Below are 24,349 nucleotides of genomic sequence, written 5' to 3'. Positions count from 1 at the left end.
TCAAGTCTCTTCCCAGAAGCATGGCCGCGTTTGTGAAGTTGCTGTGACCACAGCGGAGCTGATGACAAACATCTGTGTGTCCCGAGGACCTCATCCTGTCAGACGGGCAGGGACTGATGTGCACGGGGCTGGGTGCTGAGCTGGCAGCACTGTGATCCCTGGCAAACCCGGGCTTCCCGGCTGTTTCTCCAAGGACCACGCTCCAGGATGAAGCCTGCAGCTCGTTTGCTTAGAGCCTCAGCTCGGAGCTCAGTTCCTCTCTTTACGCAGATGCCGGAGCGGCTCCATGAGCAGGATCAGGGCCCTTGTTTGGCTGGAGGTCAAAGTGGGTTTTCTCCCATCACGGTGCAACCTCCCCATTTGCATCTCCAGCTCCAAGTTTTATCCCATGGCTCCTCAATTTAATTAGATTGTGGCATGATTTTATAGTGTTTTGTGCTCTTGTTTAGGACCTGGAAGAAAATACCAGTTTCCAACATGCTGAATTACTGGAAGCACCAGCTCAAAGAGAGAGCCAGAGCAAGAAGGGCCATAAATTTATTTGGTATAAAATTGTAACAGCCATCCAAAACTTGCCGGAAGGAAGAAAACCATCCCAGTTCCTCCTGCTCCGAGAGCAAGTCCAGTAAATTTAATTTAAAAATCGCAGGCACAGATGGCTTTTCTCAAGAGTAAAAGCAGTCATGGCACAGCACTGGCTTCCGTGAGTTGTGCTTTGAAATGAGCCACGCATGCGTGTGTGCGTGGCATTGCCCGAAACAACATGAAAAATCACACCGGGCGCATTTGGGGTCACCCATCCCCAAATTTTGGCGTGATGCTCTGCCTGCGCTCCATCCCCGGTGACTCAGGCCGATTGAGCTGTCCAAGTTTGACCAACTAACTTCACCGTGTGGACTTCTTCGACGCGCTTCGTTATATTTTTAGATGTCGCGTTGTGCGGTGCAATTAGTCACCCCCCTCCCAGCCAGATGGTCCACGGTGACACAGGAGCTTCTTTTTTTAATCCGACACTTTCCATTGGCATGAGCATGCCTCTGCTTCCTAAATAACCTTAAGTATAGGGTGTTTGTTTTAGCTGCAGAGAGTGGGCGGCGTGTTATTGTTTTTCCCCAGGTTTGGCTCACCAGGGCTCCAGTGGGTGTCATTTCTGAAAAGTCAGGAGCAGAATGATGGCAGCTTCCAGTAAGGAGAAATTGGAAAATCAAGACTCGATGCACTGGATTAAACCTGCTGTAATTCTTGCTGCTGGGCGTGTGCGTCGGGCAGGCACAGGAATATGCGCATCCTCCCACGGCTCTTGTTTTCAAGGCTTGAAGAAGCTGAAGAAGGCGATCCCAGTGCTTCCCAGTGAGAACCAAGCCAGCCAAAAAGCAGCTGAACACCAGATTTGGGTGAAAAATGTTCACTCGTTGAGTTTTCTAATCGAGGAGCCGAAACTCTGTACGAACACCCACAAACTCCGATATCAGACACTTCTGAAGCCACGTTTCTAGAGGAGCCAAAAGAAACCAGGACCCCACAGGGCAGGAGGGGGGGGAGGTTTAATACCCCTCATGGGAACGTTATGAAATATTTAAATTTCCTATAGCGATAACAAATATTGCTCAAAGGAAAGAAGCTCTGTGATGACTGCAGTTGTCCCCAGTCTCTCCGTCATTCCCAGAATTGCCATCAGCAGTAAGAGGAGGGGGGATCATCGCCCCACAACCTGCAGCAGGACCCCTCCGTGCCACCGGCAAGAATAGGAAATCGCTACCGGCTGTTAATTAATAACCGACCCTCTGTTTTCGTCTCCCGTTAATGGAAGAGAAATGGTTCCTTATCCCGTCTCATTTGGCCGTGGACTCGGGGAGTCTGAAACTGGAACATGGAGCACAGGACGTACATTTCCAATCAATTAAAGAACTTTAAAACACGGTCATTTGAAGCGTTTTACTTATGAGAACTGAGAGCAATGTCCTGGGCTGGTGAATTTGGGAGGGGCTTTTGCCTTTAATGTAAGATTTGCCACAGGCCTTTCCTGGGGAAAAACATGGGGCTAACGGGAAGGGAGAGCGGGGCAATCCCTGCACCGCGGTGAGCCTCGCTGGAGGTCCCTTGTGAGTGTGATTTAAGGGTATTTTAGCGCTTGGTTTCCCTTGAAAATACGAAATGCTTTTGGGGTCATAGAGGAGATGAAGTTCTAGCGGCTGAGCCCATCCAGAGCCCCAGAACGCTGGGGGAAAAGCAGCGTTTTAATGTTTGCTGGCACTTTGTAAAATGCCTGTTGGAGGGCTTGGGGGGTGAGGCTGGGGGGGGGGGGGTGATGCTGGGGGGTGATGCTGGAGGGGGGACAGGGGTGATGCTGGGGGGGTGATGGAGGAGGCCCGGGGGTGATGCTGGAGGGGGGACAGGGGTGATGCTGGGGGGGTGATGGAGGAGGCCCGGGGGTGATGCTGGAGGGGGGACAGGGGTGATGCTGGGGGAGGTGATGCTGGGGGGGGGATTGGGGGGGATTGGGGGCGATGAGGGGGAGGTGATGTTGGAGGGGGGTCGGGGTGGTGCTGGAGGGGAACTGGGGGTAACGTCGGAGGGGGGCGTGATGCTGGAGGGGGCTTGCGGGTGGTGCTGGGGGGGCGATGCTGGAGGGGAGGCTGGGGGGGGCTGGAGGGGGACTGCGAAGACCCCGAAGGGGCGCCCGGGGCCGGGGCCGGGGCCGTGCTGGGGGGGTCGGGGGGGCTGTTGCCGGAGCGAGGCCGCGGGGCCCTCACCGGGCGCTGCCCCCCACCCCCCGGGACCCCCCCAGCCCCGGCCCTGCCTCCTCCTTCCTCCTCCTCCTCCTCCTCCCGGCCCTGGGCGGGGTTTGGCCCCGGCTCCGGGAGATGGTGGAGCCGGTGTGAGCGGCACCGGGGCTGCAGCCGGCTGCGGCCCCCCCTGGCCCCGAGCCGCGGGGGGAGCCCGGGACCCCCCCCCCGCCCTTCATCCCCCCCCTCCCCACCGGCCCCCGGCCCAGCCATGCCCGCCGGCAGCAACGAGCCCGATGGGATCCTCAGCTACCAGGTGGGGGGCAGCGGCCCGGGGGGGGCACACCCCCCCGCTGCGGCCGGAGGATGCTCCGTGGCTGCTCACTGCGGCATTGCCGACGGGGGGGGGGGGCATGGGGAGGGAGGGCGGCTGCAAGGAGGGGGGGCGAGGCGGCTGCAAAGGAGGAGTCTGCAAATGGGGGGGGTCGGCATCTGGAAAATGGGGCTCGAGGCACTGGGGGGGGGGGCAGGCCGCTGAAGGGGTGCGAGGGGAGGCTGCGAAACATTGCAAGGCCGAAAGGGGGTGGGGGGGCCGCAAGGGGTGCTCAAGGTGGGTGCGAGGGGGGTGTGAGGTACCCGGGGGGGCACAAGGTGTTTAGTGAGGGGGTGCCCCAGCCGGCAGCATCTCCCACACGCCTTGTCCCCCCCCCACACCTGGCTGTGACCCCCATTTGAGGCCGCAGCCCGTCAGAAGGGGACAAAGGCCACTGTCCCTGTGCCACGCAGCCAAGGGGGGCTCCGCTATTGCCCCCCCTGGGGGCTTGCACAGATGTGCCTGGTGTTGGGGTGCAGGGAGCAGCAGGGAGGTGGCCCCCACCCCTCCCACCCCCTTTTTAGCATCATCCTGGCCAGGATGTCCCCACGGAGCGCCTCCTGCCCCCCTGCAGCACCCGTCCCCTTGCTGCTGAGCACCCCTGGGACCCCGTGCCCCACGAGTGGCGGCCCCGAGTCCTCCCGCAGGGCCAGGCCCCGCTGGAGGAGCCGCTCTCGGTGGCAGACGTGGGGGTGGGGAATTAATTCACCTTCCCTCACACCCGGGGAGATGGGGACAGTGGGATGGAGGTGGAAAAGAGAACGCTACCAGAGCATCCCCCAGCTCCCTCCCTGTTTCGGCTCCACGCAGGCAGGTATCCTCATCCCACAATAACACAGGGATCAGCCTCATTAATTACATTTGGGGCGTTATTAAGTCCATTCAGTTGGCATGGCTCATGGAGCTGCAGGGACCCCATCCCTCCCATTGCTGATGGCCAGTCTTGCTTGCACGTGGTGGGACGAGAGGGACGGGACGCGAGCTTTGCCTGCTCACGCGGTGCTTTTGGTGCTCCCGAGCACCAAGAGGGCTCAAAGCTAGACTAGGCCCTCTGCTTTGAGCTTTTTCTAGTCCTCAATTACACCAGAGTTTCCCCGGGGAAAGAGTTTTCTTAACCAGAAGAATTGCACTGGGGCAGGTAAACTGAGGCAGGGCGCTCAAAAATCCCTCTCTCTCCTGCTGGGTCAAAAAAAAATCACTGCAAAATAATAATTTAAAGAAGTTTTCTTGAGAAGGGTGCAGGGAGAGACATGCGCTGAACTCACAGCACTAAGGGGTTCACTGCAGTTGTGTCAAAACGAGCCTTCCTCCTTTGCTCCAGTGATTTCTGATTTCATTTTTACAAGCAATAATTGCTTCCCGACAAAACCAGCTAGGAAGCAGCCAGCCGGAGCTTTTTGCTTAGAAAATAGCAAAGTGGAACAACTCTGGCTGCTCTGAAGCCCACAAACATGCCCTGCAAAGCTCAGCGTCCCCTTTCCCGGCTCATTTTCGACGATTTGATGTTTTCCAGGCGCCTGTCAGTGGTGGCGAAGGACAGAGAGGGAGGGCGAAGCGTCTGCAAGGGCTGGTGCCCGTCCTGGGTCCTCTCCTTCCTGCCCCATCCCATCCCATGGTCCCATCCCTTGGCTCCACACTGCCATGGCTCTCCTAAACCATTAAATCCTCCAGTGTCCCCAGTGAGAGAACCCCTCGGGGTCCATTCAGGTGCCCTAACTGGGACCCAGTAAGTTTTGATCAGGGCCATTGGCTTTGGTAGCATCTCTGTGCGAGGCTTGCAGTGATTTTGGGGATGCTGCAATGGGCAGGGAAGGGCGATGGAACGCTCAGAGCATCCTGCCACAGACCCAGAATCAGAACCTGGGGCTTTTTGGCAGAAGGAGGTGCCCGCTTGTCCAGTTTGCTCTTGCATTTGCTCTTCAAGCATTAATGCTAAATAATAAAAAAGCAGCGGGGATTCGAGCTTGGGTCATGATGGGATTTTAACTGATTAGACCTCGGTGTCAGCTTCCTTCGCCGTGTTATTTTACACCCCGTGTCACCTTTCAGGGCAAGCCGGGCACTTAACCTTTGTGCCGAGCGGCGCCGGGGAGGAAGTTCATCGGAGCAAGTGAATTTGCATCATAGAAATGATGGATTAGCTCTGATCGGAAAATAAACTGGGGCTGGAGAGAGCTGGCCAATGTGAGCAGGGGAAGCGAGAAGAGTAAAAACGTTGCTTATCTGGATGTGTCTCCCAGCCTCGCGCTTCGTGAGGGTTTCTAGGGAAATGATTTCACCCCTCAGGAAGGCAGGGCAGCAAGTTTTGGGGAGAAGAAACCAAGCAGGAGCATGGGGAGGGAAGGGTGCACTTTGCAAGGGGCTCTGCTTTGCTGTGTCCTTGCTTGGGAGGAAATTCTACTGTTGGAAGATAGACTTCTTTATTTTAAAATTTGGAAGTTTTTTTTTTTTCCTTCATGTACTCCAACAGCCATTTCGAAGCTCTGTGTTTCAGTGCCATGCTGGGACTTGGTTTGACTAATAAGGGTTTTTAACTAATAGAAGCCTGAAAGGAGGCCACGCCAAAGCGAGACCTTCTTGAAATGCTGTGGTTTTTGAAGGAAACGCTGACAAAAATCAGTACTATCCCACAGCATTTATTTTCCCAACAGTTTGTACCTCACTTGCATTTCAGCAGCTCATACTTTTACGTATGCCCAAGCACATTACATGCCTCTTGCCCCAGCAGGATGCGGCATTTTCTCCGTTTACTCCATCAGGAACAGTTTTTGCTCGAAGAGGAGCTGGGTTTGTCCCGTCCCTTGATTTCAGCGTGAGCTTTGGCTGCGCTGACAATGGGCAAACGCTCTCCGCCGACCTTCAGCATATCCGCAAACTTGCTGCTCCTTTTTCCAGACGTATTAACAGATGGGCTTCAACCAGGAGCGCTTTGGGCACGGCTGCCCTTGGCTCAGCCAAATCCTACACCCCAAGGGAATTTCGGCAGCCGCTTGGCTGAGATATCTCCAGCCATGTAGGATGCGAGAGCTGAATTTCGCAGCAGCCCCAGGTGCTGGTGGTGTGGTACTGGTGCGAGTGTCGGTGGGAACAGGAGTTTTGTTGGCATCTCCCAGTCTCTGGGCGTGCGGGTTTAAATAACGGCTGGGATCTGCCCCGGGGGGCTCTGGTTCTGGAAAGACCGTTGGTGTTCGTGATGGTGGTGACGCTGGGGCCCTCCTGGCGAGAAGGTGTGGGATCTGCTCGGACGTCCCGGGTGAGTCTGGCCCCATGCATGGCCCAAGGGCTCAGTGGAAAGCCGGTGACCAACACGAGGCCGAACGGGAGTGTGGCAGGCTCGAGGCGACTTTTCTGGACGAACTGCAGGTAGGACGGCGAGGCCTTGGCTGAGAAGCGCCTCCCACCCAAAAACATGAAAACTCCCCAAAAAACAGAGCCAGCGTGCCAGGAGGAGATGGTTGGCACCGGGGCGAGAGGTCTGGGGGCAGGTTTAGCATCACCTGCTGGGTCCTGGGGGGCAAAACGCTTTGTGAGGGAGAAGGCGGCTTCCTGCCAGCGTCTGGAAACTGGGGCCTACAGATCGCTTCGTTTGTTCTGCCTCCCGACAGCGCCCACCAGACGCACTCAGGCTTGCAAGCGTGAGGTGATTTCCCGAAGCCCTTTCACCCCACGCTTCTCCCGAGGTTGTTTTTCTGCAACCCGGACCGGGGGGAGCCGGATGCGTTGCTAAGAGGGGACGGAGGGTGGCACCGGGTGGAGGACGGCAAAGCCACAGGCGCGTGATAGCGCGGCCGCCGGGGCGTGTGGGCGGCACCGGCACCGGCGTGCTGCTTCGGCCAGGAGGGAACACTGTTTTGGGGGAAAAAGGGCAGATTTCAGATTAGTGTCAGCAGCTTAAGTCATAAGCAGCGATTTTTTATTTTTAATTTTTTTTAACAAGTCCTCGAGGTTGCTGTGTCATTATTGCTACAACAGGCAGCATAGGCGAATGTGGCATTTCAAGTTCTGCTTGAAAATTGCAGAGTTTGGCTAGTTTGGGCTGTTTCTGAGTGGATGGTGAACCTCTTGCTTCTTGAGTTTCATAAAACAACTCAGCTGGTTTCCCCAGTTCTCACTCTTCTCTAGACTTTCAGGAATCGAGCAGGAATCAAGCAACTGGGTGCTCAAAATCAAAACAAATAATAAAAAGACAAGAAAGAAAAGAAAAGAAAAAAAAGAAAAGAAAAGAAAAGAAAAGAAAAGAAAAGAAAAGAAAAGAAAAGAAAAGAAAAGAAAAGAAAAGAAAAGAAAAGAAAAAAAAGAAAAGAAAAGAAAAGAAAAAATAAAAAAAACAACCCCCCACAAAAACAGATATTTATTTTTGGGTTTGAACAGACAAAAAGCTTTTGGTTGCTGTGATGTCAGCAGGGGGCTTGTGAACGTGAACCTCGGCAGTTCAAAACTCCCCAGCCTTTGACAGCCCCTTTGTGTCTTTAATAACAGAATAATTTGGAAACCAGCGAAAACTCAAGGGCGCTCATTTGGGCAATGCAGAATTTTCTTTGCATTGGTGACCATGTTTTCGTCTTCGATTAATTCCTGTCCATGAGAGGATGTGGATGGTAGCATTGTCCAAGGAAGGAGACCTCTTGAAGAGGTGCACAGAAATTAAGAGACCAAATACACCCCAAAGAGGGGAAAAAAATTGATGAGTGTGTCCCAGAGCCCTTTACCAAGCTGCAGTTGCATCTTGAGCATGAGACACGGCTGGGTTTTTAGTTTGTTGAGTGGAGCCTGGCAATCCCCTTCCCAGTCCCAGGTGGTGAGGAGAAAAGAGAAGCAAGAGAGGTTTGTTTCTGTTGCTGCTCGCAGTGAGCTGTTGGTCCTGCAGCTCTTGCTCAGCTTTCAAGGCACAAGTGCTGTCCGAGGCCCGACGTTTCAGCCTGGGAAGGCATTAGCTCTAAGCTGTTGGCTTTTGCAAGGAATAAAATCATGTTTTCCGTGGAAAGCATACTTGCACCAAGGGAAGCCCGAGCCTCCTTGGGTGGAAGATGGAGCTGCCCTTGCAGGTTGCTGCTTTTGGAGGTTGGTGGAGGCGATGTCCTGTGGCCAGCTGCCATCTAGTGAGTCCTGCAGGTATCTCCAGCACAGCAGCACGCAGCCTAGTGGTATTTTCAGACTGAAACTCACTGTGGTGCAAAGTGCATTTTTTTCCCCCCAGTTTGGAAATCCCTATTTATTTATGTATTCTAGAAAGCTGCAAAGGAGCTGCACAAACAAGGCAGGACAGGTGTTTTTTTTTTTTTTTTTTTGGTGGGGGGTCTGAAATGCTCTGCCCTCTCTCCCTGTAGCAAATACTTCCAGCTTCAATTCTCACAAAAAATAAGCAATCCAATGAGCTGTTTTATTTGGCCTCTGGCTGCGGGGCTGCCTCCTGCAAGCCCACGTTCGATCAGCTGGGAGGATGTATGGGAGCTCTGTGTCCCCAGCCCCACTGACCTTCTTCTCCTTGCCCAACAGAGACCTGATGAAGAGGCGGTGGTCGACCAGGGGGGAACAAGCAACGTTGTCAATATTCACTATGAGAAGGAGGAGCTGGAAGGTGAGACCCTGCTGAGCCCCTGCTGACTCCCAACCCAGCTCATTTTCCCGTTGCCCATAGCCCCTAAACCATCCCTCGCTCAGTGTTGTGTTGCATGCAGCAAAACCTGCCGTCCCTCTTCATCAAGAAGCACAGTTGTTTTTCATGATTTTCATGTAACTTTTAAAACAGAGGGAAAAAGCCCCCGCGGAGGCCACAGCGTGAGCTGCAGCCATGGGGTGAGATGATTCACGGCTCGTTTTCTCGCCAAGGCTGCTCCTGGCTTGGTGAGGTCAGGAGAATAATTTGACGGCTGCAGACACAGGGCTGCAATTTTTTTTCCTTATTGTTCCGGAGCTCATTATCATGGGGTTGATCTGATCTCCTCCCGCCGCCTTGCGCCATACAGAGATTTTAAAAATAATTACATTCGGTCGCTGCTTAATGAGCAAGTCTGAGTGTTGTCCAGGCGAAGCAGGAGTTTGGGAAAAGGTTCAATGCTTCAGGGGCATTTTAGATAACCCGGAGCCATTGCTTTTTGTCAGTCGCAAAGCCCAAGTAAAATAGTCTCTGAAAAAAGGACGAGCATTGACCGTCATCGTGCTGCCAAAAGTGATGCCAATGCTGCTTTCCTGCAGGCCACCGGACCCTGTACGTGGGCGTGCAGATGCCCCTGGTGAGGCAGAGCCACCGGCACCACCGGCCCCGCAGCCAGAAACATCGGAAACGGGAGCGGGCCAAGGGGGCAGCCCCCGAGGACCAGGGCTACCACTGTAAGTCCCACATTTGCTAAATGTCTCCTGGGCAAGCGTGGCTGGTTTGAGTGGCTAGCTGCTATTTTGAGGGAAAACTGCATTATTTAGCAAGGCCCTCGTTTTCCAAACTTTTATCAGGAGTTGTTTGTTTGTTTGTTTGTTTAGGCAGTTAAATGCGTAGCAAATTTAGGCTCACCTTCCTTAGCGATTCTGGCTTTAAAAATGGAAATGTGGGGAAGTCAGGCAGCCCTTCCTTATGGGGAGGTGGAAGAGATGCTTCCCCACAGCTGTGTGCATGCCCAGCCTGGGCAGACACAGGGGACAGGGCTGAACTGGTGCTGGTCTGATGCTCGCTGCACAGTTCAGGCGCAGTAATGGGACACGGCTTTGTCTTCTGCCAGACACCCCATCCCAGCGGGTGCAGTTCATCCTCAGCACCGAGGAGGATGAGCAGCACGTCCCCCATGACTTGTTCACCGAGCTGGACGAGATCTGCGTGAAGGAGCGCGAAGATGCAGAGTGGAAGGAAACGGCAAGGTAAATCCCATCCTGCAGCTGGGAGAGCAGTCCCTGTGCTGGCAGCACGCACGGGCCCTGCTTGCCAGGGCAGGAAGCTTTTGCAGCTTTGGGTGCTGATGCGAGGAGCCTCCTCCTCCTGGCACCCCTCAGCTCTGTTAAAGCAGGGCTTGCAGAGCGGGGCTATTTTCTTGCAATGGGGCTGATGCTGGGCGATGTCTGCAGGTGGCTGAAGTTTGAGGAGGATGTGGAAGATGGCGGTGAGCGCTGGAGCAAGCCCTACGTGGCCACACTCTCCTTGCACAGCCTCTTCGAGCTGAGGAACTGCATCATCAAAGGCACGGTGCTGCTGGACATGTGCGCCAACAGCACCGAGGAGATTGCAGGTAGCACCCTCCCGCCTCTGACCCAAACCTCGCCCAGTGGCGCGTCTGCTCTTCCAGAAATCCCATTGCTTTTTTAAGTCATGAAGGATTTTTTTTGCGTGCGGGACTGTGCTGCCTTGGCCCGGCTGCAGCCTGAGTATGTGGCAGTCGCACCAGCTTTTCCTTCCGATAGGGGATCCTTTTGAAAGCAATCTGTGGGGTTTGAGAAACAATTAGAGAATGTTCTCTAGCCAAAAAGGGAGTGTGCACCAGGGCTTAGCGGTCTGCTCTTAGAAATACAGAGTCTGCCTAAGATCTGAACCTCTTTAAATAAACTATAAATTACAAGCCATTTCCTCTCATTATTTTTTTTTTTTTTTTGCCTTAACATCCAGGATTTAGGAACTTTAAAGGCAGAGTTTATCTGGCAGATGACCAAGCAGTGTGTTTCTGTGGGGTAGATAATTGAAGTTAATTGAAAAAACAGCTTTGGAGAAATTATCCTTGACTGGCAGGTCTCCATTCAACCCTTTTAAGAGCTGGTGAAGTCAGTGCCATTCTTAGCACATTTCTCCCTGGGCTCAGCAAATTACAGTCAATTGGCCAAGGGAACTCAGGGAAAGTCTGCGCTATAGATTGCTTATAATTTGGTTAAATGTGTAGAGGAATACAGAAAGGCCAGATCGGGCAAGGAAATTGCATTATTTAGAATGAGAAATAATGATCTTAGCTGAGTGATGAATAAGCACTTTGATGATGGGTTTTAGCAAAAGAAAATTCTTGCTTTCATTGCAAAGGCTCAACTCTATTAAAATGTCTTACTAAGCAAGGCTGCGCCTGTGCTAGGCTCTCCTGCATTCTCCCCGGGACTTGCAGGGTTTCTCCTCTGGTGGCTTCATTTCCCTTTCCACCCTCAGATATGATCCTGGACCAGCAAAACCAGTCCAGTGAATTTGACGAGAGCATGCGGGAGAAAGTCCGAGAAGTCCTCCTGAAGAAGCATCACCATCAGAACGAGAAGAAGAGAAACAACCTCCTCCCCATCGTCCGCTCGTTTGCTGACGTGAGCAAGAGGCAGCCAGACCTGCACCCCCTCGACAAGCCAGGTGAGGGTTCCTGCAGGGCTTTGGCACCAGGTGAAGGTTTCTGCAGGGCTTTGGCCCTGTTAGACTTGCCCTGACTGAGAAGAAGTGTCCCAGTTGCTCCTTGTCTGTCTTTCTGAGTGTCTTTCTTTTTCCTGCCAGCCCAAACACTCACTCCCCATACTCCTCCCACCACCATAGAAGCTAAAAACGGGGTGAACCATGACACCAGCCCAATGGATTTAAGCAAGGTGAGATACCTGGAGCTTTTTTATACCTTTAGGGCTGGCTTTGCTCTTGCAAACTTGGCTGCAGAACATGCAGCAGAGTGCTGTGGGCTTTCATTTTGGGGTAATTGCCTGAAAATCGCTTGTTGTGTCCAGGCTGAGCTGCACTTCATGAAGAAAATTCCTACTGGGGCTGAAGCAGCAAACGTGCTCGTAGGAGAGCTGGATTTCCTTCACCAGCCCATCATGGCATTTGCCCGCCTGACCCCGGCAGTCCTCCTCTCAGGCATGACAGAAGTTCCTATCCCAACCAGGTCCGAATGCCCAAGGTTTTTATTTAGAAATAACAAAAAAAAAAAAAAAAAAAACCAACCATCAAATTTCATCCCAAGGAAATGGGGCCAGCAGGAGTGAGTCCACAAGCACATTTCCCCCATCTGTCACTCCTCACCTTCACTTCTCCCTTCCCTACCGCAGCTTTTAAATGCATTCCTCAATTTTAATGAACATCAACCCAAACATTAAAAAAATGCATTGGCTACCTTTAATGAGAGTAAGCCCAAAAATCCAGTTAGCAAGTTTTGATGAATTACGGATTCATTGCCGGAGGCGGTGAGCGTGGATTCGCCATCTCAAGCTGCGTTCTGGGCTGGGAGCTCCTGGCAATTTCTCTGGGCACTCTCTAAGCAAGGGCATGTTCTTCTCTCTCCTTCTGTTTTTCTTGCCCAGGTTCCTGTTTATTTTGCTGGGACCAGAAGGAAAATCCCATCAGTACCACGAGATTGGCAGGTCCATGGCTACTCTCATGACGGATGAGGTGTGATAAGAGAGATCTCTGGGTCGTTTTTAGCTATCTTCCTCTCTCCCCTTCTCCACTGTAGCGAAGAAGCACATTTGCTTTCCCAGCTGTCCACAGCTCTCCAGATAACCCACCCCTTGTTTGCATCCAAAACAAACACTTGGATCTACATCACCCCATGTCCCAGAGCCTGAAATCCCGCCCGGGACCTGCACCTCATCCTTCTCCTTCTCCCTGGGATCCCCAACATGCTGTCCCAAGCGGGTGGCATTGCCAGGGCCAGCAAAAGGCTCTCCTTTTTAGGCAAAAGGCCGTGGAGTGCTGTGAGGGACAGGGTCCCTGTGGAGGAGATGGCCACAAATGCATCAGATTTTTCCTTTTGACGAAATTTGGGGGAAATTATCTTGTGTTTAGCCAAGAGCTTATTGCACTGGTTAGGACATCCGAGCTGTTGTCCCCTGTTGGCAGGTTTTCCATGATGTTGCCTATAAAGCCAAGAACCGGGCAGACCTCGTGGCTGGCATCGACGAGTTCCTGGATCAGGTCACGGTCTTGCCACCTGGAGAGTGGGATCCATCGATCCGAATTGAGCCCCCCAAAAATCTCCCTTCACAGGTGGGTGCCGCGGTGGAGGGAGGTGTGAGGGGGATGGGCAGGAGGCTTACAAAGAAATATGTATCTCTGTTTCCATTTTGACAGAAAAAAAGGAAGACACCGGGAGTTCTTGATGACAATGCTTCTCACAGAAAGCCAGAAAAGCACAGTGGCCCTGAACTAGAGCGAACGGGAAGGTGTGAGCTTTGATGTTTTCATTTTTTTTTGCCTCTAAAAACTGAGTATGCACCTTCCCTTCTAGTGTTTTTTTGTGGTTAATTGCTGCAGCAAAGGGGCTCCACGTTACCTGCTTGGGTCCCTGGGCCAGGCAGCTGGGGGACCTGGGCAGCTGGGCTGAGCCACAGCATCATTGCACATGGGTTTTCTTGAGCTGGGGTGGAAGAAGATGTGTAAACACCTCCAGGTGCAGCTGTGATGCCTTTCGAAGTGTGGGGCTGTTGCAATAACAGAGGATAGGATCTCAGGTTAGCTCCTTTTTGTTGTTGGAGGGTGGTTTTTTTTTGTGTGTCTCAGTTCCTACTGGGTGTAAAATGGGAGAAAGACACTGTTTTTTAGCAATGGAAGCTACTCTGTGCTTGGGATTGCCCTTCTGCAGCAAAGAAAATTCACTGTGGTCTGCCAGGAGAACAGTCTATTTCTTTGTCCTTCCTCCAGGCTCTTTGGAGGTCTGATCCTGGATGTGAAGCGAAAAGTCCCATGGTTCTGGAGCGACTTTCGGGATGCTCTGAGCCTGCAGTGTCTGGCGTCCTTCCTCTTCCTCTACTGTGCCTGCATGTCCCCCGTCATCACCTTCGGGGGGCTGCTGGGGGAGGCGACCGACGGCCACATAGTGAGTGCCTCTCCTCCGTGGGGTGGCACGGAGGGGTATTTAGGAAATGTGCATGGATGTGGCACTGAGGGACATGGATTAGTGATGGGACTCGGCAGGTCAAGTTGACAGTTGGACTTGATGACCTTGAAAGTCTTTTTCTAACCTATTCTATGAAAAAGCCTTTGCTGCAGCTCAGTTTCTTTTTTTTTTTTTTTTTTTATTGATGCTCTGCTCACATGATTTATTTGCTCCTTTCTTCCCTGGCCAGAGTGCCATGGAGTCGTTACTGGGTGCATCCATGACTGGTGTGGTCTATTCCCTCTTTGCTGGCCAACCTCTCACCATTCTCGGCAGCACCGGCCCCGTCCTCGTGTTTGAGAAGATCCTCTACAAGTTCTGCAAGTAAGGCTGCACTGGCCCTTCTGGAGGTGGCAGTGATGGCAAAAAGATGTGTTTTTTTGGTTATTTTTCTTAGCGGTGGTTGTAAGATTGAAGTTAACTTCCATGTCGTGCACATCATGTGCTCCTACTTTAGTTAGTGATGGTGCAAGAGCAATTGGCCTCTGGAGGACTAAAGGGTTTGCAGAGTTAAAGCCAAGCACGAGGAGGAGAAACCACAAGAATGAGGATGCCCAAGATGGGATGCATGAGGGAAAGGAGACAAATCACGCTGGTTTGGGAGTAGGAAGATTTGCTTTGCTCCCAGCACAAAGCTAGGCACTTTTTAGCCTGCTTTTTGCTGAAAGTGGAAATATATGTGTTGCCCAAATATCCAAATAGTTTTCCTTTTTGCTGAAATATTTTGAGTTTTGATGATATTATTGAGAAAGTAGGAGCTTTTCATGTGAAATGCATATTTTCCATGACAGCCCTTTGTTGTGATGACTTTGATTAACCACCCTCGCTGTAATTAGTCACTTTTATTATTAAGCCCCACCGTGCTGGTAGCAAGTGACTGGGTGCCAAGCCAGCTGTGCTTGGGCATGGGGGCGATGGGTGAGAACAGCGCCTTCCCCAGTGAGCACCTGACCTCAATTAGCCTCCAAGGCATTAACACAGCATAATTGCTAAATAATGATAATTATCTAAAGCGCCTCTCCTCTTATGGGCCCACACCCTGCACTGCAGCCCTGAGGCTGTCTGTAGTAGTACATAGAAGCTGCATTCACCATCCACAGGCTTGACATGTTCCGAAACAGCTCTGCATTTTCCCTGAAGGATGGCACGTCTTGGAGCTTCCTGCTGGGCTTCCCACCCTTTGCTTTATTTTGTTTTCCCAGGGACTATGCGCTCTCCTACCTCTCCCTGAGGGCATGCATAGGGCTGTGGACCGCCTTCCTCTGCGTGGTGCTGGTGGCCACGGATGCCAGCTGCTTGGTGTGCTACATCACCCGCTTCACTGAAGAAGCCTTCGCTGCCCTCATCTGCATCATCTTCATCTACGAGGCTCTGGAGAAGCTGATCTGCCTGGGAGAGACCTACCCTGTGCACATGCACAGCAAGCTTGACTTCCTCACCATCTACTAGTGGGTTTTTTGGCTTAAAACGCGCCTTGGCAGGAGCTTAGGGCTGCATCTCTATCGCCTTACCCTTGCCCTTGGCTTTTCTCCTCCCAGCTGTAAGTGCGAGGCACCGACCCATCCCAGCAATGAGACCCTGCACTTCTGGGAGAGCAACAAGATCAACATGTCTGCCATCACCTGGGAAAACCTCACGGTGACCGTAAGTCCCCGGCCGCTGCTTCCTTGTGCCGCTGGGTTTGCGCGTCTCTGCAAGCACGCTCCTGCGGGCGTTGACGTGGTGCGAAAGTCGGTGCACTCTGAGTGATGGCATGCTTCAAACCGTGCTGGGGCTGCTCTGAAAAATCAGTCCTTAAGTGCAAGACGTGTGGTCTGCCCTGGAAAGGGGAGTGCGCCTTGTTACCAGCATCGTGGGTGATAACTATCGTCCTCAGCCCTCTGCAGAACAGTATTTCTGTCTGGGAGCAAGGTTAAGTGGGTGGTTTGAATGTTGCAGAAGTTGGAGGACTTAAGTTCATGCTTGAAGGTAGTAATTGGTTCTTTAATTGGTCCTTAATAACTCCAGGCCCCGGTTTCTTATTCAGTGCTGTCTGTAAGTACGTGCATAAATTTGCATGTCTGAGCAGCCTCCCGGGCTGCTGGTGCTGGAAGCAGAGCCCAGGCATAGGATGGAGGCTCTCATGGACATCTTCAGCCCCTTTTGGCCAGATTCTGTGAGTCCTCCCTTGGGAAGGGACAGTTTGTCTTCTTTCCTACCATGGTGGTCATAGCCCTCCTTCCCTGTTCCCTCTTTCTCTATCCCCAAGAGTTTCCAGCGTCCTCTTCTGGATGTGTCCTTCCCCTGTGGTGTCTTCTTCAGCCACAGTTATCTCCTGTTCAGGTGGAGGATGTGCCATGGGCCTGTGGCATGGTGTCCCATCACATCTCTGTATTTCCCCTCCGTGTAGTTTGATGTGTCACTTGTTAAGCTGCTGCTGCTCATTAGATATAGATCTCCCTCAGCAGCAGTAGGTACAAAGTTATGGATCTTGGACCCAAATCCTTAACCCTTCCCCCAGTTATCCAAGGTTTCCTTGCTGCATGTGTACTGCCATCGTGTCCTGATGCTCTGTTTTTCCAGGAATGTCGGCATTTGCATGGAGAATTTCACGGACCTGCCTGTGGACACAACGGCCCCTACACACCCAATGTCCTCTTCTGGTCCTGCATCCTCTTCTTCTCCACCTTTGTCCTATCAAGCTCCTTGAAGATGTTTAAAACCAGCCGCTATTTCCCAACCAGAGTAGGTAGAAGATGGTGGAACAGTGATCCCACCTACCTTACGACCTGTCCCAGAGCAAATTTGCACTCAGGCAGTGGGAAATCAGGTCCTCCAAAGGTTGTTTGTGTTTGCTTTTTGTTTGTTTGTTTTGTTTTTCCTCCCTTCACCATCTTTGCATTAGGGAAAAGCTGATTCCAATGAGAAGCTGTCATAGAAAAAGATTATTCCTTCCTTACAGGGGACAAATATGCCTCAGTGCCTTATTCCCATTGCAGCTGTGAGAGTGGCTGTAGTGGCAGGTGTCTGTTTCCAAATATTTTCATTTTTTTAAAAAAAAGGCAATTAAAAAAAAAAACAAAACCTTTCCCCCTAATTAAACTGTTTTCTTTTAAGTCTGACACCGGATCTCACAGGGACAAACACAGCAACAGTTTCTAACCAAGGGGTTTGGCTGCATGTCTTCAGAGTGGTGGGATTCTGTGAACCAGCTGTGGTGTTGCTCATGTCCCTAACTTGTCTGTCTCGTGCCACGACCCTTTCTGCTCTGCCTTCTTGCCACAGGTACGGTCCACCATAAGCGACTTTGCTGTTTTCCTCACCATCGTCGTCATGGTGCTCATTGACTTCCTGATTGGGATCCCCTCACCGAAGCTCCATGTCCCCCATATGTTCAAGGTAATGGGGTGTCTTGGCACAGCTGGCTTCACCTTGTGCCCCTGGGGACACCTTGAGGTGACGGAGGGGAAAATGAAAGCCAGCGAAGTGTCTGGGCTGGGAGATGATGCTGATGTCCCTGCTTTGTCACAGCCCACCAGAGATGACCGCGGGTGGCTCATCAGCCCCATAGGACCCAACCCTTGGTGGACCGTGCTGGCTGCGCTCATCCCAGCCCTGCTCTGCACCATCTTGATCTTCATGGACCAGCAGATCACCGCTGTTATCGTGAACAGGAAGGAGCACAGGCTGAAGGTAAGGGGCTGCAAGAGGTGACTCCATCCCCAACCCACTCTGGGCTGCAGGTATGGGGAGGAGCTCCTTTTCCAAGTGCTTTGGAAAAGCAAATTTGCAAATTGGCTTGGGACAACGGAACTCTGCTTGGCAGGATGCTGTCCTGCATTGATGATGACACAGGGAGCAAAAGACAGGGGAAGTTGGACAAGGAATCTTTCAGAGCAGCAAATTAACCTTAGAGCAATACAGAAAAGCTTTTTTGTTTTAAAATGTCAGCAGAAGCTTGGGGGAATGAATCGTTTTGACACACTGCCAGGGATAACTCAGAGTCACATCTTGCTTGCAAGTATGACTTTTTTATGAATGGAAAAAAAAAGTCAGTATTTTTTGAAGAGGTAGGAGTTGTACAAAAAAACCCCACAAATTACTTTGTCTGGCCAGAGTTTCATGCAAGGTGCTTGTTCAAAGACTGGATACGTCCTTAGTTGCTTCCAATTCTTTTTTTTTTTCAATTTTCAAAAAATTGACTTGAGCTCAAGCAGGGTTTGGGCTGTCCACACTGTCCTTGCTCTTGTGCTGTGGGATGCTCTGTTTCTTCTTTCACTCCCGCAGAAAGGATGTGGGTACCACCTGGACCTTTTCATGGTGGCTGTGATGCTCGGGGTGTGCTCTGTCATGGGTCTGCCGTGGTTTGTGGCTGCGACTGTCCTGTCCATCACCCACGTGAATAGCCTCAAACTTGAGTCTGGCTGCTCAGCTCCGGGAGAACAACCCAGGTTTTTGGGGATACGAGAGCAGAGAGTCACTGGCTTGATGATCTTTGTGCTCATGGGCTGCTCTGTCTTCTTGACCACTGTATTAAAGGTAGGAGGAAAAAGCAAAACCCCCAACAGCCTTGATTTTTTATCTTTATTTTTTTGAGATTATACAAAAACAAAACTAGTCCTTTCTCTCTAGGCCTGAGTAGCTGTGGGGTACAGGAGGAGGTGATCTTAAACCTTGGGGCATGCCCCATGGTGGGAACCAGCTTCCATTAGGCTTTCCAGCCCTGCAGAGCTCAGTCTGGTGTGCTTGAGGGCATCAAGCCGCATCACTGCTTTATTTTTTTGGGGTGTTTTTGGGCTCATTTGTGTCTATGGGCTACAATCTAGCCTATCCGGACCACTACATTTGCTCTCTTTCAATCAGGCAGCAAGCTGATTGGTTGCAGTTTGCACCCCAAATGCCTCAGAACTGCCATTCCCATAGCTAAACACGCTGCAATCATCCTTTGCACGTTCCTCCCACAAAGTAATCTCATCTCTAGGCTAAAAGGAGGCACGTTGCATTTCCGTGTTGCCACAGGAATATGTAGAACTGTTTTTCTGCCATCTCAGAACGCAGCATATGGTAGCATGGGTGAAATCACCTATTTTCCTCCAACCTTTCTGGAAAATAGGATTATTTCGATGAAATGTAGCTCATAAGTTCAGCCTAAAGCAGAGCATTAACTCGCAGGCAAATGCACAAAATGTCTAATGGATAAAATTTAACGCATCTCCAACCCTGTGGAACCTGGAAAGCTTTAGGAAGCTTTCTGTAGTGCCTGTAGAATAAAGTGGTAATGAAAATGCAATTAAATTTTGAAATTTAATTTAAATTTAATTTAAATTTAATTGAAAATGCAATTATTTTATTTAGAATTATTGTCTTCTCTTTGCAGTTTATACCAATGCCTGTGCTGTATGGCGTTTTTCTCTACATGGGTGTATCATCGCTCAGAGGAATCCAGGTGTGGACTTTCATAGCATGCAGCATGTCTGTTCCCTGCTATTTCCTTTAAATAGAAGAAGAAATAAAAAACAAAATCTGATAGTCAGTGGCTTGGGAAAAGCCTCTTCAAAAGCAAGAAATGAAAATATTTTGTATAACAAAGAAATTGGTGGAGGCACAAGAGGTCTGTAGGGCTAGGAGGACCGGGCGGGTTCAGCGCTCTTTGTTTCATGGTGTTAGGGCAGGTCAGTGTTCAGTGATGTGAAAATGGGGGAATTCAGTGCAAATGGGAGGAAATTTCTCCCACTGGTGGAAATCCTTTCTGGGGGAGCGAAGAAATGATAATTATAGACTAATTAGGAATAAGCGCAATTTGGTGGACAGCTCTGCTGGTGGGCAAGCTGGTTTACAGATAGAGCTAAGGGAAAATGGGTGCTGCTCCCAGGAGGAACGTGGTGGGATCAACGCTTCCTCATTGCAAGCAAGAGCCCGAAAAATCCGTACAGGCCTCAGCCAGGCCAGCACCATTCTGCAGCCCCAACGTGGCAACTTCTCCCTGTTATTCTGCAGTTCTTCGATCGCTTGAAGCTGTTCGGGATGCCAGCGAAACACCAGCCAGACTTCATCTACCTGCGGCACGTGCCCTTGCGGAAGGTGCATCTCTTCACCCTGATCCAGCTGACCTGCCTCGTCCTGCTCTGGGTCATCAAGGTGTCCCGGGCTGCCATTGTCTTTCCCATGATGGTAAGAGGCGGTGCTTCTCAGCGGGACGTTTGCAGCAGGACGTAGCACTTTCTCTGGCCTCACTGCATCTTCCTTTTTTTTTTTCGTGAAGGTTTTGGCTCTTGTTTTTGTCCGAAAAGTCATGGATTTCTGCTTCTCAAAGCGAGAGCTCAGCTGGCTGGATGACCTTATGCCAGAAAGCAAGAAGAAGAAGTTGGATGATGCCAAAAATGAAGCCAAAGAAGAAGAGGTAACACTTACTATGTGCTCGGGGCTGGACATATCCCTGGAGTTGTGAGGTTGCCCATCTCTATCACAGCCATTTATTAAAAGTTGGGGGAAGATCAGAACTAAACAGAAGGAGATCCCAGTAGCCTGGATCCCACATTGCAACCACTTTTTTTCCCTACGTTAGCAGTGAGCTTACCACTAGAACAGACATATAACTTTAAAATGTCTTTTAAAAGAAAGTTGTTATTGTTATTATTATGTATTTCAAATATTTTCTCACAGTAGGTGTTTAACCTCCCAAAATGTTTGCAGTGAAAGTTTTTTATCCTGCTCCACCAACAGCTAAAACTGGCAGGGATCAGAAGGAGGGGGCAGCACGCGATGGCTGTATGGGGTTTTTGTTTATCTGCCCTTTGCTCAAAGACAGAACAGGTGATTTGTCCCTTTGATGGCAGGAGTCTCAGAAGATGATGGAAGCTGCTGCTGCAAATTCAGTCCAGCTGAACCTGGTGAAGACCAGCTACCTGGATGTCCCAAAGCAGAACAACAGTGACAGGTAAAGCCCCACTGAGTGCCAGGACCTCCAGCAAGAGTAGTTTGTAGGGGTTTGGCACAACTTGCTCTGCTTGCATTTTGACTGAGCACCCCTTAGAACCCAACAGTCAGGTTGGTGTAAAAATCAGATTTCTGGGCAGAGCTGCAGGAGGGGATCGCAGGGCTCTGAGTGTGAGCAGAGTGACTGCACAACTCATGCTTGACCCCAAAAACTTGCATCATCAGTGAGTCTGCAGCAGTTGGAGATCCTCGTGCTCAGAAATGAGGAGTTGCAGGCATGATCTGTGCCAGCAGTGGGAGGCCAGGCCAGGGCTAAACGCTTGCAAGAGAATTGCACAGAGCTGTTGCTCTACAGCATTCAAGCTTGCCTCCCCAAACTCATCACCAGCAAAACCTCCCATGCCTGTGCTGATCTTCAGTGCTTTGGGTCACCCCGTTCTCATTGCTGATGCAGTTGGTGGCTTTGGTTCCTGTAAGCACGGTGATTGCTATCTAAAATGTTTATTGCAGGACTGACCCTTCTGAGATTAACATCTCAGATGAAATGTCAAAAACAACCGTATGGAAGGCTCTTACCATGAACACAGAAAAACTCTGAATCTGAGGAGGAAAGAGGTAAAAGGATTGCACGGTGAATGTGACGGAATATTTAAGAGGTGTGGATGCAGCACTGAGGGATGTGTTTTAATGATGGGACTCGGTAGGGCAGGGTGATGGTTGTACTTGGTGATCCTGCAGGTCTTTTCCAGCCTAGACAATTCTGTGATTCTGTTCTATGATTCTATGCACGCTGACTGGTCCTCTCCTTGGGGATGGTGTCTTGAAGGGGGCCAGTCAGCAATGGCCAGCAGGTCCTGCTCTGATGATGCTCTCGATCTTTCTCTCTCTCTTTTTTTTTATTTTTTCCCCCCCCCAGTTTTCCTCTTTAGGGATCTTGGCTTTGAAGGAGAGGAGTGAGAACGTGACTCAGGGACGAGCCAACGCAGACACGAGGGCAAACCGCTGTTTCACATGGAGGAAAGGAAACAAGTGAGCACAAGCCCTCCCTGGTTTTCTCCTTCGAGTAGCAGGATTCCCATTAAAGCCATTTGCAAGACATTTCCTGTTATCCTTGGTGTGCTTCAGACATTCAGTATCTCTAGACCAGCAAACTGAGGTGCACATCGCAGTCTGTGGGAGTTCGGTGTTGTTCAGCCTCCGTGTGTACGTGCGTGTGTTGTTGCGGTTTTGTAGTGGTAGAGGGACGGCTACCGCTTCATCATTCAGTGCTATCTATTTTTTTTATATCTGATCCCCCCCTTGCCCTTTTTTTCCAAATATAAACTCTGAATGTACGATTTTTTTTTCTGTTATTTTTGATGCATTCTCCGCTTTCTTCTTCGTCACTGCCAGGTTTTTGGTCAGGTTTGGGGTCCTAGATTCACTCTTATGTCTCTTACTGGTACGAGAGGGATGCCCTCCATGGCAGGGAGCACGGAAATCACCTGAGCAGCTGGGCTAAGGCTTAGGAAAAGGATTTGCTCCAGTTTTACATCTTTTTTTTGCTTTGGTTCTGTCATCAGCCTGGAGGCTGCAGCACCCACCCAGCAAAAGGCAGAAATGCCACCTTCTTGTCCCCTGGCTGTAAATTCATATGAGGGAGCTCTTAAAATCCAGTACTTCAAATACACTGTATGGTCGTGGGAGCAGCTAGCCTCATCTGCTTTCCTCCCTTTTACATCCCCAGGGCTCTCTTTTTTGCCCCATCCTTGTAAAGAGCCTTTTCCTTCACAGGGCAGGACGAAGCAGGAGGGAAGTGGGAAGATGCCTTTTCCTTTTTGCTCTCCCTGCTGCCTTGCAGGGAAATGCTGTTGAGCAGGGATGGTGCCTGTGCTCTCTTTGTCTTGTTGGGCTGTGGTGACACTCCAGGCATGTGCACTCAAGTCAAGGCCCCTTGTGGGGCCACGGAGCCTGGAAAGAGAGGAGAACCCAGGAGGAAAAAAAAAATAGAGTGGTCCCATCCCTATCCAAACTGGCTCCAGGCTCTCGGTGCCACGAGCGCAGCTGGGACAGGTGCACGAGCGCTGCTGCCACCACCTTGTCCGATTGGACGGCTCTGCGGGGTCTTTCTGTGCATTGCATAAATCCCAAGCACCAACGGCACGTTGGTGCTCCTTGGAGAAAAGAATTCCTCTCTAAGGATGCCAGTGGTACATCTGAAAGCGGGGCAAAAGATTGTGGATTTGGTTTTGCAGGCTGTGTTTTGATGTCTGCCAGCATGGCACGGTGGCTGACGGAGGGAGAGAACTGGTTTAGTTCTTGAAGGGGAAAATAAAATAAGCTTGGAGGAAGGAAAAGGTGCAACACTCGGCTTTTCACTGAGCTGCTTGCATGAAAGCCGGTGCCTGCTCCTCTGCAATACCCATGCACGTCCCAGCCCCGCTGCCTTCCTGCGCCCCTCGGGCTCCGCTTGCTGCTTGCCAGCAGCCCCCAACAAGGAATTGTTGCCCCTTGAGCTTCGGGACAATCGCTTTCTTTCTGTCTGCCTCTATTTAAAGAGAAGAGAGCCGGTCCCTCCTGTGGTCCAGGGACCAGGGCCAGAGGCTGGGATTGTTTTCCACACGCGCTCGGTTTCCTGCAGCTGGCAGCGCTCCCTCGGAGAGCAAGAAAGAAACCAGCCCGAAGGCGAGCGGGGCCGCTTTTCCGCGAGAGCGGGCTCACTCGGGGTCTGCATTGCCAATGGCCTCAGGGGTGCTGGAAAATTCTGGTGGTTCCTTATTTAAAAAGCAAGCCAGGCTTCCTCAGCGTGCCCTAGCATGGGGTGCATGATCATCTTCTGGATTTCAACCTTTTTTTTTTTTTTCCCTATTTACAGGGTTAGTCTTTTTCTTTCTTTCTTTTTATTTTTTTATATATATATTTTTAAATGAAAGATGAGGTCTCATTAATAATGAAATTGCAACCACCCCTGGGGCCTGCTGCATGTCCCAGCACTGCTTCTGCCTCTCCCATCTATGCGCCATCAGTCTGTGGATTACTCCATATTTTGGGAGGATTTAATAATTCCATGTGCAGAGAAAAATTGTAGGGGGTGGGGAGAACCCTTCCAAAGGTATTCCAGGAGTTGCTTTAGGTTTAAAAAAAAGAAGTCCTTGACATGACCCATGATGTTTTGGTTGGCAGCAAACCCCGTTCCCCTTGATGCAGAAAGGGTGCTGGGTGTTATCCTCATTTTTGGTGCCTTAAAACAGCTCCCCAGGGCGATGTGCGAGAGCTGCTTTTTTACAGGATGATGCTTTAAAAGCACCCAGGGGTGCGAGGAGGAGGAAGGCTTGCCAAGCCAGCAATGCAAAAAGCAGAGCTCTGACCTCCCGTGGGCCCTTGTGAAAAAATTTCCCAAAATAAAATGCATGGAAAGCTCTCGGTGAAGGGGGGGGGGGGGGGGAACAAAGGTAATAAATAAGATGCTGACTCTTTTTTTTTTTTCCCTCCTAGTATATTCTTCCTCCTGGCATGCTACATGTAGAAATAGAGAAATTATTTTTGTTTCA

The 24,349-nt window shown here is 51.0% G+C and overlaps 1 protein-coding gene across 5 annotated transcripts; it reads left to right on the top strand.

The window, feature by feature from the left end:
* Window positions 1–2,900: 2,900 nt before the first annotated feature.
* On the top strand, window positions 2,901–24,241 carry SLC4A8 (solute carrier family 4 member 8). 5 transcript variants are annotated; one of them, XM_066985654.1, is made up of 25 exons: window positions 2,903–3,042; window positions 8,596–8,677; window positions 9,295–9,429; window positions 9,813–9,948; window positions 10,153–10,313; window positions 11,210–11,398; window positions 11,537–11,625; window positions 11,758–11,915; window positions 12,331–12,418; window positions 12,869–13,015; window positions 13,100–13,191; window positions 13,670–13,844; window positions 14,095–14,228; window positions 15,107–15,352; window positions 15,443–15,548; window positions 16,467–16,628; window positions 17,169–17,282; window positions 17,415–17,576; window positions 18,171–18,422; window positions 19,261–19,329; window positions 19,881–20,054; window positions 20,146–20,283; window positions 20,720–20,820; window positions 21,330–21,434; window positions 21,736–24,241. In XM_066985654.1, the coding sequence occupies exons 1-24, from the start codon at window positions 2,998–3,000 to the stop codon at window positions 21,415–21,417; spliced, it is 3,243 nt and encodes a 1,080-aa protein (XP_066841755.1). In that variant the 5' UTR covers window positions 2,903–2,997; the 3' UTR covers window positions 21,418–21,434; window positions 21,736–24,241. The 5 variants fall into 5 exon arrangements, with proteins under 5 accessions (XP_066841758.1, XP_066841755.1, XP_066841756.1 ...); XM_013200790.3 differs by lacking the exon at window positions 2,903–3,042 and adding an exon at window positions 5,466–6,462; XM_066985657.1 differs by lacking the exon at window positions 16,467–16,628 and having other exon boundaries at window positions 2,901–3,042; window positions 21,736–21,856.
* The last annotated feature ends 108 nt before the right edge of the window (window positions 24,242–24,349 follow it).

The sequence above is a fragment of the Anser cygnoides genome, chromosome 32 (assembly GCF_040182565.1).
Source record: "Anser cygnoides isolate HZ-2024a breed goose chromosome 32, Taihu_goose_T2T_genome, whole genome shotgun sequence".
Classification (NCBI taxonomy): Eukaryota; Metazoa; Chordata; class Aves; order Anseriformes; family Anatidae; genus Anser; species Anser cygnoides.
This window is presented reverse-complemented; position numbering and strand designations above follow the sequence as displayed.

Coding starts and splice junctions, on each gene's coding strand:
- SLC4A8 (XM_013200790.3), top strand. CDS start 6,367: ATGCATGGCCCAAGGGCTCAGTGGAAAGCCGGTGACCAACACGAGGCC. Junction 9,430..9,812: donor CGAGGACCAGGGCTACCACT/GTAAGTCCCACA, acceptor GTCTTCTGCCAG/ACACCCCATCCCAGCGGGTG. Junction 9,949..10,152: donor GAGTGGAAGGAAACGGCAAG/GTAAATCCCATC, acceptor CGATGTCTGCAG/GTGGCTGAAGTTTGAGGAGG.